The 17,124-nt window shown below is 39.7% G+C and overlaps 1 protein-coding gene across 1 annotated transcript; it reads left to right on the top strand.

The window, feature by feature from the left end:
- Positions 1-643: 643 nt before the first annotated feature.
- Positions 644-6,375, top strand: LOC133662583 (class I histocompatibility antigen, F10 alpha chain-like). The gene is made up of 7 exons (XM_062066697.1): positions 644-870; positions 1,043-1,321; positions 2,355-2,663; positions 2,866-2,958; positions 3,153-3,262; positions 3,681-3,740; positions 6,301-6,375. Exons 1-7 carry the CDS (start codon positions 669-671, stop codon positions 6,373-6,375), a joined length of 1,128 nt encoding a protein of 375 aa, XP_061922681.1. The 5' UTR covers positions 644-668.
- The last annotated feature ends 10,749 nt before the right edge of the window (positions 6,376-17,124 follow it).

Consider the following 17,124-nt stretch of genomic DNA (forward strand, 5'->3'; position numbering starts at 1 on the left):
GAAATTCTCCTGAAATACATCAATATTATTTTTGTGTTTTATCATTTGTTTAAACTTTGAATGGGATTTATTGAACATATCATTTCCCACCAAAAAAGCTCATACAAATGATGTGAAAATAATTGATGTCTTTTTTTAAATGAGGACAAACAAAATGCCTAAACAAATGTTTAAATATATAAAAATAATTTTGAAAAATACAAGCTTGTTATTAAAGGTTAAACAATTTATTTAACCTCCTGTGACATAAATGTAAAATATTTATTGAGAAATGAAAGTAGTTATTAGTCTGTGTGTTGAGGGTGTGTACAACTTTGGGCGTCTACACATTTGTACTTGACATTATTCATCCTCCATTGGAGAAAAAAAATACGTTTATTTTCAAAATGTACAAACTGTCAACAGATGGCTTATTAAAATAGATGTTAGTAATATTATTATTGTGTTGTATTTTTCATAGACACCATGTGACTGTAGACTGTGATGTCTGGCAGTGTTTGATGTTCACTTTAAGACCCGACTGAAGACTGAATGACATCAAATATTCACACTGCAAGATTGTTGAACATGACACAAAATAATAAAAAGTTGCTCTTCTTTCAGTGATTCACACGCTGAAGTATTTCTACACTTCGTCCTCTCAAGTTCCAAACTTCCCAGAGTTTGTGATGGTTGGTTATGTTGATGAAGTCCAGGTGGTTCACTATGACAGCGAGAGCAGGAAAGCAGAAGCCAAACAGGACTGGATGAACCAAATCACAGAAGAGGATCCAAACTACTGGCAGAGAAACACAGAGAACTGTGTTGTTGATGAGCAAGTCAACAAAGTCAACATTGGAATTCTTAAGAAGCGTTTCAACCAAACTGGAGGTTTGTTTATCTTGAACTTTCTACTATTCAAATATATTTGATGTACTCTTTTTATACTGTAGTAAAAACACACATTACTGCACTGACACTTGTCTCTGTCCATCCCATAATATTCTACATAAAACACATTGTGTGTGTTTCACTCTGCTTTACAACACTTTGTGTCTCTCAGGTGTTCACATTGTCCAGTGGATGTATGGATGTGAATGGAATGATGAGACTGATGAAGTTAAAGGTTGGCATCAGCATGGTTATGATGGAGAAGATTTCATGTCGTTGGACATGAAGACATGGACATGGACTGCAGCAAAACAACAAGCTTTCCCCTCCAAACTCATGTTGGACCAGGACATACTTACACTAGACTACTATAAGTATTACTACACTGAGCTATGTCCTTCTTACTTGAAGAAGTATGTGAAGTATGGCAAGGAGGTCCTAATGAGAACAGGTAGAAACACACCTTGTACTTTCACCTTTTACGCCCCCTATAGGAACATTACTGACATTACACTCTGTCTCTTTATACTTTTCTCTTTCTCACTTTCTCTCCATCTTTACCTTCATTCTCTTCTTTCTCTCCATCTTTACCTTTATTCTCTTCTTTCTTTCCATCTTTACCTTAATTCTCTTCATCTTTACCTTTATTCTCTTCTTTCTTTCCATCTTTACCTTCATTCTCTTCTTTATTTCCATCTTTACCTTTATTCTCTATTTTTCTCCATCTTTACTTTCATTCTTTTTTTTCTCAATCTTTACCTTTATTGTCTTCTTTCTTTCCATCTGTACTTTCATTCTCACCTTCTCTCCATCTTTACTTTCATTCTCTTTTTTTCTCTCATCTTTTCTTTCATTCTCTTTCTTCTCGCAATCTTTACCTTCATTCTTCTTTCTTTCCATCTTTACCTCCGCTCACACCTTCTCTCCGTCTTGACCTTCATCCTCTCTTTTCCCCTTCATTCTTTCTCACTTTCTCTCCATCTTTACCTCCATTCTCTTCTTTCTCTCCATCTTTACCTTTTATTCTCTTCTTTCTCTCCATCTTTACCTTCATTCTCTTCTTTCTCTCCATCTTTACCTTTATTCTCTTCTTTCTCTCCATATTTACCTTAATTCTCTTAATCTTTACCTTTATTCTCTTCTTTCTTTCCATCTTTACCTTCATTCTCTTCTTTATTTACATCTTTACCTTCATTCTCTATTTTTCTCCATCTTTACTTTCATTCTTTTTTTTCTCAATCTTTACTTTTATTCTCTTCTTTCTGTCCATCTGTACTTTCATTCTCACCTTCTCTCCATCTTTACTTTCATTCTCTTTTTTTCTCTCATCTTTTCTTTCATTCTCTTTCTTCTCGCAATATTTACCTTCATTCTTCTTTCTTTCCATCTTTACCTCCGTTCACACCTTCTCTCCATCTTCACCTCTGTTCACACCTTGTCTCCACGTTGTCTTCTGTCCACACGTGACATCACTTCCTGTGCAGAGCTTCCAGAGGTGTTCCTCCTCCAGAAGACGCCGTCCTCTCCGGTCACCTGCATGGCGACAGGTTTCTACCCCGACCTAGCCGACCTGTTTTGGAGGAAAGACGGCGAACAGATCTTCGAGGACGTGGAGCACGGAGAGCTGCTCCCCAACCACGACGGAACCTTCCAGATGTCGGTGGGGCTGAAAGTGGAGGTGACGGCCGACGTGGAGGGCAAGTACGAATGTGTGTTCCAGCTGTCTGGCGTCAAGGAGGACTTGGTCACCAAGCTGGAGAGAAGAAGCATCCTGAGCAACGCAAGCCATGAAGGTGAGAAAGACACATTTAGTTGGAGATGTTTCCTATCACAAGTCCACCTGTCGCCATTATTGATCCGTGTCGGCATTATTGATCCGTGTCGCCGTTATTGATCCATGTCACCATGACAACGCTTAACGTCTGCATGCAAAGTAGTCATGAAGGTTTCCTCTTCATGCTTTGTCACTCCACTTGTGCTTTTTGCTCTCAACAGACCACTGGAGCGTCGCCATCGGTGCCACGGCGGCGGTCGTGGCTGTGGCGGCCCTCCTGGCGGCCATCTTCCTCGTCAGGCGACACAGACAAGGTGAGGAACACAGATTTCCTTCTTTTACTTGTCATCATTTTTTTTCTTCTTCTTTTCTTCTTTTTCTTTTCATTCTTCACTTTCTTATTCTTTTCATTCTTCACTTTCTTTTTCTTCTTTCGCCCTTTCTCTTTTTCTTCTTCTTCCCCTTTTTCTTATTTTTTCCCCCTTTTTCCTTCTCCTCCTCCTCAAAGATCCACAGAGACAGAGCACCCACTCTCACATAGAAACACAGCGTGACGTGAGGAAAAAGTCCATTTCACCTTTTGTTTCTCTGTCATTTCAGCCCAATACGATCCAGCTCGTAAGTAAAACATATTTTCTTTGAGCCGCAAGAAACAAAGCCGTGGTGAAGCATCACTCATATGAAGGTCTGATGCAGACGTTTGTGACAAGTTTAGCCTGAAAATCCCAACTTTCACAATAAAAGACAGAGTTTCCATCCATCAATATGCCACACTTTATATCGAACTTTTGACATGAGTCCTCATGATGAGGATCGACCAAATGAGACATCAAGTGTGCACATTCAGGTTTGCTGACTCATCAAGAATGTATCCTAGTCAGGAAGTAGAAGATCAGCACTCTGCTTCTTGATGTTTCTAAGTCACCCCTCAAAGATCTGATGTGAGTGATGAGCCACCTTCTGGATGTTCTTCCTCCACCAGTGTGAGGTGTTTGCTTAGCGGGAGTAACCGGCTCACGGTGCGTTTGTCCCACAGCTCGCCACGGCGGGGCCGAGCTCCCCGAGGACATGCCGGCTGAAGGCTGAGTGGGACGCGGTGAGTTAGCTCACATGGACTGTTTGCATCTCTAAATGTTCTTGGGACTTTGTGTGAAGAAGATGTTCAACTTGGATTCATGTGTGTTTGTTGGGAATGTGCTGAGTCATCTTCTTCCTCCAGGATGCTTTGTGCACAGAGAGATGTCTCCATGGCTGAGGCACGTCATCACACTTGGAGATGAGATGGAGATGTGCTTTCTTCTTCATCCGACTGCTTCTCTTGTTATACCATAGATTCTTCTTTGGCTGTTGGTGGCTTGATTAGAAAAATAAGTTGGTTGCTATGAAATCATTCGGGGCTCACGTTTCATCACCTTGATATCATGACAAGGATTTCCTCTTTCTTCGAATCACCGCTGCTTGTGATCAATATCACATTGTGTCACATCTCTGTCAATAAATTCCGTTTGTTGTCCACCACGGGCAAGACCAAAGAGCTGCCGAAGATTGTAGACCCGCACAAGACCGGAATGGACTACAAGACCATTAGCTTGACCAACTGCAGGCATAATGCCGGGTTTATTTTGTAACATGTGCTTTTATTTTGACACTGATCAAACCGGATCACATGCACATAAAACAAATATTATCTTAGCATTAGCGTTCACTAATGATGACAAAGACAAAAAGGTTGTGAAATCTTCCCAAATTGTAAAAGACATAAAGACAAATTCCATCAAAGACAAAATAAAAACCATAGTAATGACTCTTTTTTTCCCTAAATTTTTATCCTTTGCACGTTTCATGTTTTTTTGTATGTTCTATTTTTTTGGTAATTATTTTGCTTCAATTTATTAAGACTGTTGGAAAATTAAAGTAAACAAATATGTTCATGTACATATTTTTAAAAACGTGTTCACTTGCATTTTCTGATTGTTTGACTTTATTTGTGTCATAGTTTTTGTTGAAATAAAGTTTGACAAAAAAAGAGCCCTGATTGGTCAGCTTGTCACATCATTTCCGGGGTTTTGCACAGCCCACCTTAGCTAACGTCTTGTAAGTGAATTGACTGAATTCTGTTACAAATTCCCACTTTTTCATTTGTGTTTTATCAATGTGTGTTTTATATACCTGCCACATGTCTTATCTGTGTACTTTCAGCCATAGCATTGTTTTCAGTATTTATTCATGATTATTGCATTTGTCTTAAAGCACAGATCAAAATTGGCAACCATGAAGCATTCGATACAATGTCAATACATCTTTCTATTCTATTCTAACCTAATTCTAGATTGTGGCAGACTACATGTATTATGTAAAATTGTAAATTGTTCTTTGAGTGCAATAAGAAAAGTGTACACCAGGCCTTGCCTTATTTTTGGTTTGTTAGTGTTTTTCCATGTTTAATGTTGAGTTCCTGTCCTGCACACCTTTTTTGTAGTTCCACTTCCTTTTGAGTGTCCTGCAGCAGCTTTATTTTGTCTCCCTGTGTTTAGTCGTCGCTATTTAAGTCTACGGTGCACTGCAAAAACTGATATCTAAGTAAGATTAAATATCTCAAATAAGGGTGACATTTGCTTATTTTCTGTCTGATAAGATAATTCTTCTCACTAAGCAGATTTTATGTTAGAGTGTTTTACTTGTTTTAAGTGTGTTGGTCCTAAATGATCTCAGTAAGATATTACAGCTTGTTGCTGAGATTTGATGACCTATATTGAGTAAAACATGCTTGAAACTAGAATATCAACTGTTGCAAAGCTGTGTCATCAACACTCACAAGTATAAAACTACTTTTTTAAAGTAATAATTTCTTACTTCAAGCATGAAAAAAAAAAAATCATGCGCATATCATTATGTCAAGATAATGGCACTAGCATTTACTTCATTTAAGAATATTTTTCAACATATTGGACAAAAAGGTATCTTTTTTTCTATCAAGAAAAGTGCACTTGTTATTAGTGAGAATATACTTATTTTAAGGTATTTTTGGGTTCATTGAGGTTAGCTAATTTTACTTGTTTTGGAAAGTCCTGACAAGCCACATTTTCTTGTTCTATTGGCAGATAATTTTGCTTAGTTCAAGTAAAATACCCCTCATTTTTGTATTTTTTTTTCTTGTTTTTGAACACTGACTTTTTGCAGTGTGCTGTGGTCTTTGTCGGGAGATTGTTAAAAGTATGTATGCTGTTGAACGCTGTTCCCTCGTCTGACGCTTCCAAGTAAGTATGTTTCCGCATAGTATTATTTTCAATGCCGATAACTCCACTTTAAATGAGAAGTTTAAACCGGCAACTGCAGTGAATGGTGCGTCATGTGTTTCAGTAAAACGTAGATATATTTGGCTCTCTCAGAAAATGTAACTTTTAAGGCAAACGTGAGCCCTTCTCTCTAATTGAGACTAAAGTTAAATATCTCCCTCTCGTCACCACTAAACATGAAAAATTCGAACTTTCTAACTCGCTCAAACTCGGCCATTTCTCCACCAATTTGAAATCTAAGAACACCAAACGTTCCCCAAAGGCTTCAGGCGCTGACGTTGTTGTCTAGAAGTGGATATTTCGAAGCGTCTGGCCACGATCTGACTTTGCTTGACATGATGGTTTTCTAAAATCACACAGGAGATGCTTTGTCCTGAGGAAGATGGCTACCCACCAGCTGCAGCCAATGAGGGGAACTCCTTTGAAGTCACATGACAGTCCCTCCCAGCCACAACACTTCCTCATTCTCCACCAATCACCTTTCAGACACGGTACGTTCACGAACATGGGACCTCTGAAGTTAAATGTCGTTATAATACTGTAACATGTCTTTATAATATTATCCCTACGTCAAAGATGAAACGTTAAAGATGAAGTAAATGTGTGGTTGATGCTAGAACATTTAGAGTTGTGTTCTCAGATTTAGCAGTGGCCAGTAGCGTTATAAAATCGTCCTACTAGTAAACACGTTGCAGGGGGAACGATTTAAGTGAGACACACAACAGAACGCTGTCAGATCTCGAGTGTGGAATGACATAACTTGCTGTTGAAGTCGGTATAAAAATAACACGAGTAACTTTACAGATCTTCTATTTAAAGTTAATTTTTGTAACGGATGAGAGTGCAACAGTACGATCTTTAAACAGTAACTGAACGTAGATTTTTTTAAAAAAATTTTTTGTAAACTTTACTATATTTTGTGCTTACTTATTTATTTTTGATTGTGTTTAAAGTGTACACAGATTACTTCCTTTTACTAAAATAGGGTCGTTTGTCGAAGATGGAACACATTATCCACAATTCCAACATTTATTATGGGTGTTCCAAAAAACAATTTTCCCCAATTGCGAACCCATTTCAAGAACCAATTAGATGTGTAATTGGAGGGTCCACTCAGACTGTACTTGGTACTTATTTAAGTTTATTACATTACGCTGTCATTAATTTGGAAGGAAACAATTTGTACTAGTATACCTTTCTTTTATTACTTTATGAACTATTTTTTTCATCAGGAAACAACATTTCGTACTCTTGTGTCTTTTTATTACTTTTATTTATTAATGACATTTGTATTTTGTAGCAACTTGGATTAACCACACAATTTTCCCTTTGGGAATTAATAAAGTAGTTAAATAAGTGTTTTACCATCTTATCAAACAAACAATTAAACATAAATAAATGAATACATATGTTATTTATTTTTGTTGTGTTGGACAAGCTGCAACTTAAAGGCCTACTGAAATGAAATGTTCTTATTTAAACGGGGATAGCAGATCCATTCTATGTGTCATACTTGATCATTTTGCGATATTGCCATATTTTTGCTGAAAGGATTTAGTAGAGAACATCGACGATAAAGTTTTGGTCGCTGATAAAAAAGCCTTGCCTGTACCGGAAGTAGCGTGACATCACAGGTTGAAGGGCTCCTCACATTTGCACATTGTTTACACCAGCAGCGAGAGCGATTCGGACCGAGAAAGCGACGATTACCCCATTAATTTGAGCCAGGATGAAAGATTCGTGGATGAGGAACGTGAGAGTGAAGGATTAGAGTGCAGTGCAGGACGTATCTTTTTTCGCTCTGACCGTAACTTTGGTACAAGGGCTCATTGGATTCTACACCCTCTCCTTTTTCTATTGTGGATCACGGATTTGTATTTTAAACCACCTCGGATACTATATCCTCTTGAAAATGAGAGTCGAGAACGCGAAATGGACATTCACAGTGACTTTTATCTCCACGACAATACATCGCTGAAGCACTTTAGCTACGGAGCTAACGTGATAGCATCGTGCTTAACTGCATATAGAAACAGACGAAATAAGCCCCTGACTGGAAGGATAGACAGAAGATCAACAATACTACTATTACTATTAAACCCTGGACATGTAACTACACGGTTAATGCTGTACCGCCTGGCGAAGCCTAGCAATGCTGTTGCTAACGACGCCATTGAAGCTAACTTAGCTACGGGACCTCGACAGAGCTATGCTAAAAACATTAGCTCTCCACCTACGCCAGCCCTTATCTGCTCATCACGACCCGTGCTCACCTGCGTTCCAGCGATCGACGGCGCGACGAAGGACTTCACCCGATCATCGATGTGGTCGGCGGCCCGGAGACGGAGGAAGTCAAGGTGAGGACTGCGGCGCGGCGGCGGGCGTTGTAGCTTTCGACGACACCCCGGCCGCCATCAGAGTCGGCAAGAAACATGTATTTCCCCAAAGTTACGTACGTGACATGCACATAGCGCCACACACGTACGGGCAAGCGATCAAATGTTTGGAAGCCAAAGCTGTACTCACGGTAGCGCGTCTGCTATCCAACTCAAAGTCCTCCTGGTTGTGTTGCTGCAGCCAGCCGCTAATACACCGATCCCACCTACAGCTTTCTTCTTTGCAGTCTCCATTGTTAATTGAACAAATTGCAAAAGATTCACCAACACAGATGTCCAGAATACTGTGGAATTTAGTGATGAAAACAGACGATTTAAGCTGGCGACCGTGCTATTCCAAAATGTCTCCTTCAACCCTTGACGTCACGCGCAAACGTCATCATACCGAGACGTTTTCAACCGGAAGTTTCCCGGGAAATTTAAAATTGCACTTTATAAGTTAACCCGGCCGTATTGGCATGTGTTGCAATGTTAAGATTTCATCATTGATATATAAACTATCAGACTGCGTGGTCGCTAGTAGTGGCTTTCAGTAGGCCCTTAAATCATACTTGCCAACCCTCCCGTTTTTAGCGGGAGAATCCTGGTATTCAGCGCCTCTCCCGACAACCTCCCGACAGAGATTTTCTCCCGACAAACTCCCGGTATTCAGCCGGAGCTGGAGGCCACGCCCCCTCCAGCTCAATGCGGACCTGAGACTGAGTGGGGACAGCCTGTTCTCACGTCCGCTTTCCCACAATATAAACAGCTTGCCTGCCCAATGACGTCGTAACATCCAGGGCTTTTAGAGAGTAGAGTGCACAACTGCGCACCCAACAAGGAGACGAAGCAGAAGAACGAGGAAATTACAGACATGGCGACGCCGTCGACGAGCAAGATGAAGAAATACGCTTGCAAGTTCCAAAACGAGTGGAAACAAGAATTTCAGTTCATCCAGGACAGTTCGAAGGGGAAGGGGTATGTTGCCTGTAAATATGTAGAACAGACTTCTCCATTGAACACGGTGGCCGAAATGATATACTCATCATGAACGGAGAAGTTAAACAGGACAATACTGCCATCTAATGGATAGCCACCGGAACACTGAAATTCAAGTATTTCTTTTATGTAAATAAAATATATATATATATATATATATATATATATATATATATATATATATATATATATATATATATATATATATAGCTAGAATTCACTGAAAGTCAAGTATTTCATATATATATATGAAATATATATGAAATACTCGAGTTGGCCCCCCACCCCCCAAATCCCCCCCCCCCCCCCACCCCCGACCAAGCCCCCCACCCCCCACCTCCTGATATTGGAGGTCTCAAGGTTGGCAAGTATGCTTTAAATATGAGTTTTACTTTTATGCCGGTAAAATCATTGCTGGGTGCTATCTGACAATCAGCCGCAAGAGGGCAGTGTTGTCTGACTAATGTCAGTATGGAGATTGAAGTGCAACATAAATGTAAAAACATGTTTTTGCACTTGATAACATTGAATATGTCCACTTTTCCTTTTTTATGTGGTGTGGATTGTCATCAAATCTGGCACTTTTGGGATGTAGTCTATTAATAGGAGGCAAATAATCAGTTATTTGGGCGTAGATTGTATCCAGTTGTAGATGTATTTTTGACATGCTGTCATAAAAAGGCAGTTTATTTAAAATGCAGGTCTATTTTTGCACGCGTTTGAAGTGATCCTGAGCTCTCCACAAAGAAGATCTCGTCTCTGATGCTGCTGATGGTTTCAAACACCTCTTTAGTTCTGTTGTTGCCATGCTGGAAATATTTAAACGTGATCTCATCCCGCTGTCTAAGCTTGGGATGAAAAAGCACAGCAAAAAAAAAAAAAAAGAAGCCAGGTACATCGCCGGGGGCTGTTTTTGCAGCTTTTCCTTTTAAAAAAAAACAAGAAGAAACTCGACAGGAACAAAACAATGGGGTTCTCGGGGCTTCAGGTAGCTTTTTTTTTTTGTCCGTGTCCGTCAGTCAGTCCATCTCTAAGCCCGTGCGGGGAAAGAATGACAAACACACCGTCCAGAGACAACAGACAGGGATGAGCTAATCCTTGTTGTGGAGAATTCCACACATTCCTGTGGGGTGTGTTGTTCCCCGAGCCAGTTCATCCGCGAGTACCGACGCTGTGCCCGCGTCCGGGCTTTATGCTAAACAAACAGGCCTTTTAGAAGCACGGAGAGTGGAAATTTGATGTCAAACAGCCGTGCACACACACACACACACACACACACTTACACACACGCACACAGTGAGGCAGTCATAGCCCCAGGTATGCATGGAAAGACATATCTGCGAGGACTCGGCAAGTGGGACAAAGGTGGAGGGTTCAAGGGTGAGCGAGGGGGAAAAAGGGGCGTTTTCAAGCCTCTTTATGCAAATTCCTTGCAGGAATGTGCCTCTCCCTCCTAAGGCATATTGCTCTCCAAGGTGTTGCTTTGCATTATTAAAGCCACGGTGGGAAAGAAATGGCCTTAATATGAGAGCTTCACCCTGGCGTTAAGCCGTACAATATGTCATTGCCTTAGTGAGCCATAACATGCGGCGTGGACCAGCCAGGGCCCAGGACACCTATCATGTTGTATCGTGTGAGCGTCAGTGGTGACATTAGTGTTCATGTTTGCACGGGGTGAAGATTATAGTCTATAGTTGTCTTTTTTATTTGCGACAACTAATATATTTGTTTGACATATTTCCTTGGTTAAAGACACAATATGAAATTAAAGCTGCAAGCAGCGTTGGTCGGGTCCGCATTTTGGCAGGTGCTAGTCCTAGGTGTCCCAATACTTTTGGCCAGTGGTAGTCCTGAGTGAGACCTACATAGAGGTTTTTGTTTCGTGTCTCTACGATATTCGTACTGGGAGTTAGAGGAAGTTGTGTCTGTGTCTTTTTCCTAGGTGTCGCGGCACAGTGGTTGTTTTCTTTGAATTCGCGTAAAAAAGAAAAGAAAGGGCATCTCTATCCTCCTTCAAAACCACAATAAAAGTTCACCTCCAGGCAGCTACAACCCTAAACTAACACCCTCCCCGGATTGCTAATAATCAAATGTAAACAATCAAATGCAGATACTTTTTCTTTTTCTTATGCCTTCTGATCTCTCTCTCTCTCTCTCTCTCTCTCTCTCTCTATGTCCACTACTTGATGTCCATATCCCCCCCCCCTCCACACCCCTGATTGTAAATAATGTAAATAATTCAATGTGATTATCTTGTGTGATGACTGTATTATGATGATAGTATATATGATAGTATATATCTGTATCATGAATCAATTTAAGTGGACCCCGACTTAAACAAGTTGAAAAACTTATTCGGGTGTTAATTGTACGGAATATGTACTTCACTGTGCAACCTACTAATAAAAGTCTCAATCAATCAATCAATCACAGCAGCGGAGCAACTTTAGGGCTGCAGGTCTTTGAAGGCTCGTAAAATCTAAACGGTAGCACGAATCAAATCTCTTTCGTCAACTTTTAATCAGAAGGGTTCAATCTCTCTCCTGTAGCTCAGAGGAGATAACGTTTGACCGGTTGTAACAAAAATTTAGTTTTGAAGGAGAAATAGCAAACTTCCTGTTGATTTTTGCTGAAGGATGTCAATCTATGAAATGTAGGTCAAGGCGAGACCTACGTAGAGGTTTTTGTTTCATGTCTCTAAGATGTTCCTACCGGAAGTTACAAGCTGTTTTGTCAGAGTTTTCCTCTGGGGAGCAGTTTTGTCTCTGTTTTATTCAAAAATTATGTAGAGCACAATTTTGAGTTTTGGGGTTCGGTTTTTTTTTTTAGATCGCAATTTCCACCAGTCCCGATGTGTGTGAGAAGTTTGGTGAGTTTTGAAGTATTTTAAGAGGGTCAAATTACAGGTCAAAAAGTAAAAATGAGTGTTTTTAGTCATTTTTAGACTTGAACGGGGAATTGCCAACTTCCTGTTAATTTTTGCCCGAAGAAATTAATTAATGAAAAGTAGGTCTAAGAAAGACCTACATAGAGCTTTGTGTTTCATGTTTCTACAACATTCGTACTGGGAGTTAGAGGCAGTTTTCTTCCTAGGGGGCGCTAGAGAGCAATTGTAATTTTTGGGGTTTGTTTTTTTTACCAAAGAGTTTTGTTCGCGTTTTTTTATGTGTGCGAAAAATTTGGTGAGTTTTGAAGCATGTTAAGGGGGGCAAAGTAGTCCGCAAAGCTGCGGAATAATAATAATAAAGAATAATATTAAAGCTGCAAGCAGCATTGGACGGGTCCGCTTTTTGGCAGGTGCTAGTCCTAGGTGTCCCAATACTTTTGTCCAGTGGTAGTCCTGAGTGAGACCTACATAGAGGTTTTTGTTTCGTGTCTCTACGATATTCGTACTGGGAGTTAGAGGAAGTTGTGTCTGAGTTCACATTGTCATTATAGGGTATTGTGCGTAGAATTTTGAGGACAAAGAAGGAGTAATTGCATTTTCGTTGTCATTTTTGGCACCGGAGCAGCATCAGTGCTGCGGGTCTTTGAAGGCTCGTAAAATCTAAACCGTAGCACGTATCAAAACGCCGTCGTCAACTTTTAATCAGAAGGGTTCAATCTCTCCCCTGTAGCAGTTTGAAGCCGAAACGACAAACGCGCTCAGAGGAGATAACGTTTGATGTTTGGTGACCGGTTGTAACAAAAATGTTGTTTTGAAGGAGGAATAGCAAAGCAGTTTTGTCTGAGTTTTCCTCTGAGGAGCAGTTTTTTCTCTGTTTTTTGCAAAAATTATGTAGAGCACAATTTTGAGTTTTGGGGTTCGGTTTTTTTTTAGAACGCAATTTCTACCAGTTCCGATGTGTGTGAGAAGTTTGGTGAGTTTTGAAGTATTTTAAGGGGGTCAAATTAGAGGTCAAAGCAGTGTTTTTAGTACATTTTTGTCTAAAATGGGAAATTGCCAACTTCCTGTTGGTTTTCGCCCGAGAATGTGTCATTATGAGTTGTATGTTTGGTGACCCGTTGTAACAAAAATTTTGTTTTGAAGGAGGAATAGCAAACTTCCTGTTGATTTTTGCTGAAGGATGTCAATCTATGAAATGTAGGTCTAGGCGAGACCTACATAGAGGTATTTGTTTCATGTCTCTAAGACGTTCCTACTGGAAGTTACAAGCAGTTTTGTCTGAGTTTTCCTCTGGGGAGCAGTTTTTTCTCTGTTTTTTGCAAAAATTATGTAGAGCACAATTTTGAGTTTTGGGGTTCGGTTTTTTTTTAGAACGCAATTTCTACCAGTTCCGATGTGTGTGAGAAGTTTGGTGAGTTTTGAAGTATTTTAAGGGGGTCAAATTAGAGGTCAAAGCAGTGTTTTTAGTACATTTTTGTCTAAAATGGGAAATTGCCAACTTCCTGTTGGTTTTCGCCCGAGAATGTGTCATTATGAGTTGTATGTTTGGTGACCCGTTGTAACAAAAATGTTGTTTTGAAGGAGGAATAGCAAACTTCCTGTTGATTTTTGCTGAAGGATGTCAATCTATGAAATGTAGGTCTAGGCAAGACCTACATAGAGGTATTTTTTTGATGTCTCTAAGACGTTCCTACCGGAAGTTACAAGCAGTTTTGTCTGAGTTTTCCTCTGAGGAGCAGATTTTTCTCTGTTTTTTTCAAAAATTATGTAGAGCACAATTTTGAGTTTTGGGGTTCGGTTTTTTTTTAGATCGCAATTTCCACCAGTTCCGATGTGTGTGAGAAGTTTGGTGAGTTTTGAAGTATTTTAAGGGGGTCAAATTACAGGTCAAAAAGCAAAAATGAGTGTTTTTAGTCATTTCTACGACATTCGTACTGGGAGTTAGAGGCAGTTTTCTTCCTAGGGGGCGCTAGAGAGCAATTGTGATTTTTGGGGTTTGGTTTTTTTACCAAAGAGTTTTGTTCGCGTTTTTTTTTATGTGTGCGAAAAATTTGGTGAGTTTTGAAGCATGTTAAGGGGGGCAAAGTAGTCCGCAAAGCTGCGGAATAATAATAATAAAGAATAATATAATAATAAAACCTTACAATTTCAATAGGGTCCTTTCGTCCCATTGCAAAAGGACTCCCTTTGGGATTCCTTTGACAATGGTCCTGTGCGGACCCTAAAAAGATGACCTTGAGATGCGTCCTAAGTAGAACATCATCTCTGTGATCGCCACGGGAGCGAGCCCGGATGACCTATTTTAATGAACCGTCATATATGTGGACCAGCCAGGACACTGATTATATTGCATTGTGCGAGCGTCATTGAAAAAGTTAGCGTGAATTTTGTAGACACTTCTGTATTTTATTTTTATTTGTGATGATAAAGAGTGTTCTGTTTGACTAATTTCCTTGGTTAAAGACACAGTATGAAACAATATGACCTTCCTTAAAAAGCGTCTGGATGATACACTTGCTTGCCATGGCAGTATGGCCTACTTTAGTGAGCTAACTAACCTATAGTTGGACCAGCCTGGACACCTCTTCCATGTTGTGCAGTACTTGTAGGTAACATTCAAGGTGTTTCTGTTTGTGGTATTTGGGAGCTTTTCGGTTTGACAATTAAGTTTCTAAAGCAACAATATAAATACAATACCTTGAGATACATCATAAGTACAACATCATCCCTGTGATAAGCTATTCGAATGAGCTTGTATCATAAGTGGACCAGCCAGGACACTTATTTTGTTGGAATGTGCGCGCGGCAGTGATGACATTAGTTTTCATAGTTGCATGAAGTGAATATTAAAGATGCATCTGTTTTTTATTTTGTGATGATTAGGAGCGTTCTGTTTGGCATATTTCCTCGGTTGAAGACACAATATGGAAAAATATGACGTTCCATAACAAGCATCTGGATGATACACCTCCTTGTACAGCTCTGTCATTACCATGGCAGCACTGTATGGGCTTTTTAAGTGACCAGCCTGGACACCTTCCATGTTGTGTAGTACACGTGGGGCACATTCATGGTGTTTCTTTGTGGTATTTGGGAGCTTTCAGTTAGACTATTTTTTTTAAAGCTACAATATGAAAAAAATACTTTGTTATATATCATAAGTAAAACATCATCTCTGTGATTGCATGGATGACCTATTCTAATGAGCTGTCATATAGGTGGACCAGCCAGGACACCAATTACGTTGCAATGTGCGAGCATCGTTGATGACATTAGTGTTCATATTTGCATGGAGTGAAAATGAAAGATTATTCAGTTTTTTAGTTGAAATTATAGGGGTGTTCTGTTGTAAACATTCCCCTGGTTAAAGACACGATATGGATAAATATGACCTTCCTTAAAAAGCATCAGGATGAGGCACTTGCTTGTACAGCTCTACCATTAACATGGCGGCCCTGTGTGGCCTTTTGTAGTGAGCTATCATATAGTTGGACCAGCCTGGACACCTTCAATGTGCATGAAGGTAACATTCAAGGGGATTTTGTTTGTAGTATTAAGGAGCTTTCAGTTGGACATGTTTATTTTTAAAGCAACAATAGGAATAAAAAATACCTTTAGATACACCATAAGTAAAACATCATTTCTGTGATTTGCCACTGCGGTGACCTATTCTAATGAGCTGCACATAAGTGGACCAGCCAGGACACCAACTATGTTGTAATGTGCGAGCATCAGTGTTCATATTTGCATGGAGTGAAGATTAAAGACTCATCTGTTTTTTATTTGTGATGATTAGCAGCGTTCTGTTGACATATTTTCTTGGTTAAAGATGCAATATGAAAAAATATGACCTTCCATTAAAAGCATCTGGATGATGCACCTGCTTGTACAGCTCTGTCTTTGCCATGCATGGCCTATTTTAGTGAGCTATCATATAGTTGGACCAGCCTGGACACCAGGTGATTCTGTTTGTAGTATTTGCGAGCTTTCAGTTTGACATTCTTATTTTGTAAAGCAACAATATGAAAAAAAATACCTTGCGATACAGCATAAGTAAAACCTCATCTCTGTGATTGCATGGATGACCTATTCCCATGAACTGCATAGGTGGACCAGCCAGGACATCAATTATGTTGCAATGTGCGAGCATCGTTGATGACATCAGTGTTCATATTTGCATGGAGTGAATATTCAAGATTATTCCGTTTTTTAGTTGAAATTATAAGGGTGTTCTGTTTTAAACATTCCCCTGGTTAAAGACACGATATGGATAAATATGACCTTCCTTAAAAAGCATCTGGATGAGGCACTTACTTTTGTAGTGAGCTATCATATAGTTGGACCAGCCTGGGCACCTTCAATGTGTATGAAGGTAACATTCAAGGTGATTTTGTTTGTAGTATTAAGGAGCTTTCGGTTTGACATTTTTATTTTTAAAGCAACAATATGAATAAAAAATAGCTTTTAGATACACTACCGTTCAAAAGTTTGGGGTCACCCAAACAATTTTGTGGAATAGCCTTCATTTCTAAGAACAAGGATAGACTGTCGCGTTTCAGATGAAAGTTCTCTTTTTCTGGCCATTTTGAGCGTTTAATTGACCCCACAAATGTGATGCTCCAGAAACTCAATCTGCTCAAAGGAAGGTCAGTTTTGTAGCTTCTGTAACGAGCTAAACTGTTTTCAGATGTGTGAACATGATTGCACAAGGGTTTTCTAATCATCAATTAGCCTTCTGAGCCAATGAGCAAACACATTGTACCATTAGAACACTGGAGTGATAGTTGCTGGAAATGGGCCTCTATAGACCTATGTAGATATTGCACCAAAAACCAGACATTTGCAGCTAGAATAGTCATTTACCACATTAGCAATGTATAGAGTGTACTTCTTTCAAGTTAAGACTAGTTTAAAGTTATCTTC

Source organism: Entelurus aequoreus, linkage group LG12 (genome assembly GCF_033978785.1).
Source record: "Entelurus aequoreus isolate RoL-2023_Sb linkage group LG12, RoL_Eaeq_v1.1, whole genome shotgun sequence".
Classification (NCBI taxonomy): domain Eukaryota; kingdom Metazoa; phylum Chordata; class Actinopteri; order Syngnathiformes; family Syngnathidae; genus Entelurus; species Entelurus aequoreus.

Excerpts from the sequence above, each read along its gene's own strand:
- LOC133662583 (XM_062066697.1), top strand. The coding sequence starts at position 669 with ATGGTTGGTTATGTTGATGAAGTCCAGGTGGTTCACTATGACAGCGAG. Across the intron at positions 871-1,042 it reads GCGTTTCAACCAAACTGGAG|GTGTTCACATTGTCCAGTGG; the intron begins GTTTGTTTATCT and ends TGTGTCTCTCAG. Across the intron at positions 2,959-3,152 it reads CGTCAGGCGACACAGACAAG|ATCCACAGAGACAGAGCACC; the intron begins GTGAGGAACACA and ends TCCTCCTCAAAG.